This window comes from Apteryx rowi, unplaced genomic scaffold (genome assembly GCF_003343035.1).
Source record: "Apteryx rowi isolate R43461 unplaced genomic scaffold, aptRow1 scaffold_1334, whole genome shotgun sequence".
Taxonomy (NCBI): domain Eukaryota; kingdom Metazoa; phylum Chordata; class Aves; order Apterygiformes; family Apterygidae; genus Apteryx; species Apteryx rowi.
Genome location: NW_020447569.1, coordinates 32,829 through 34,723, shown reverse-complemented (window position 1 = coordinate 34,723; position 1,895 = coordinate 32,829). Strand labels below are relative to the sequence as shown.

Sequence of the window (1,895 nt, the reverse complement as noted above, 5' to 3'; positions counted from 1 at the left end):
ACCATGGGACAAAGCCCCCCAAGACCTCACCATGGAGCACCACCATGTTCCCACCATGGGGCAATGCTCCCCAAGACCTCACCATGGAGCATTCCCATGTCCCCACCATGGGGCAATGCTCCCCAAGACCTCACCGTGGAGCACCACCATGTCCCCACCATGGGACAAAGCTCCCGAAGACCTCACCATGGAACACCACCATGTCCCCACCATGGGGCAAAGCCCCCCAAGACCTCACCATGGAGCACCACAACGTCCCCACCATAGGGCAATGCCTCTGGGCCCCCCATATCCCGCTGTGGGGCACCCCCCTACAGCCCTGCTCACCCCCTCCGGGTCTTGCCCTTCTCGGTGGCCGCGTCCTTCTCGTTCTCGGCACGGGGCTGGTCGCGGGGGGCCGTGGCGGCGGGACCCCCCCCGGGCGCCTTGTCGGCCTCGCCGTCGGCCTCGGGGTGCCGGGGGGCAGCGGATCGGCGGAGGCGCTCGAAGTCGGAGAGGGGCTCGAGGCCGACGTCGTCGGGGGGCTCGGGGGGGGAGCGGGGCAGCGGCATGGTCCCCGGGGCGCAGCGGAAATGGGGGTGAAACTGCACCGGCAGGCTGAGGCGGAGGAAGAGGAGCTCGGGCTGCGCGGCCGGTGAGCCCAGCGCCCGGTGGGCCAGCCGCAGGCACGGCGGCGTCTCCACCGTCCCGTCCATCCGCGTCACCTGCGGGGGGGGGGACACGTCACATCACGTCAGGACCAGGGAGAGCCCCTGCAGCTGGGGACCCCCGTGGGGATGTGCAGTGACCCACGGGGATCGGGGACCCCATGGGGACAGGCATCACCCCAGTCTGGGGACCCCCCCCAGGAGCTGGGGACCCTGCGGGGACACATCACCCCAGCCAGGGGACACGAGGGGCCGGGCACCCCCGTCCCTCCATGCAGCACCCCAAAAGCCCCAGCACCCATAGGGTCTTCCCCATTGCCAGCCCCCGTAGGACTTCCCCGGACCCCCGATCCTCCATGGGTCCCCCCCCTCTCCAAGGTCCCCCAGTCCTATGGGGTCTCCCCAAGTCCCATGGGTCCCCCCAAGACTCCATGGGTTCCCCCTTGCCCAGGACCCTCAGACCCTAGGGGGTCCCCCCCAATCCTCCATGGGTCCCCCAGCCCCTACAGGGTCCCCCCAAGTCCCATGGGTCCCCCCAAGACTCCATGGGTTCCCCCTTGCCCAGGACCCCGAGCCCCTGGGGGGTCCCCTCAGCCCCCCAGGGGGTCCCGATCCCCCACGGTCCCATCCAGCTGACCTCGAGCTGGGGGTGGTCGGGGGGCACGGGGGCGAACTGGGGCAGGCTCTTGCTGAACCAGAGGGTGATGGGGCGCTTCATGTTGATGGCGAAGGGCTCGAAGCCCTCCTGGAGGCCGCAGATGGTGAAGAAGCGCAGGCTGCTCACGTCCTGGCCCAGGTTCAGCCGCCCCACCTGGTCCAGCCCCAGGCTGCAGACGGGCACGAAGCCTGCGGGCACGGGGGGGGCAGCACGGCCTCAGCACCTGGGGACCCAGGCGTCCGGGTGCCGTCGTCGCCCCCATCCCGGGGTTCCCGGCTCACCCTCGCCCACGTCGAAGTCCTTGAAGGCGAGCTCGGAGCCGGCGTCGCTGATGAGCATCTCGCCGTTGAGGGTGAAGGTGATGTGGCTCTCGCCCAGGTCGATCATGCAGCCCACCACGTCGCCCGGCTGCCAGGTCCGCCCGAAGGGCTCGCTGCCCACGTGCCAGCGCTGCGCCAGGGGGGACCTGGGACAGCGGGGTGGATATTGGGGACCTAGGGGGACCCAGGGCATCGTGGTGGATGTGGGGGACCTGGGGGGACTCGGAGCATCGTGGTGGATGTGGGGGACCTGGGGGGACTCGGAGCATC

At 70.3% G+C, this 1,895-nt stretch overlaps 1 protein-coding gene across 1 annotated transcript in view; it reads right to left on the bottom strand.

Moving 5' to 3' along the window:
* Window positions 1-1,895, bottom strand: part of LOC112961560 (ryanodine receptor 1-like) — a gene marked incomplete at both ends in the record, with an annotated part of 77,125 nt that overhangs the window by 43,224 nt on the left and 32,006 nt on the right. The window contains 3 exon segments of the mRNA XM_026056883.1: window positions 328-704; window positions 1,285-1,493; window positions 1,587-1,755. Coding sequence (XP_025912668.1) covers window positions 328-704; window positions 1,285-1,493; window positions 1,587-1,755 — 755 coding nt within the window.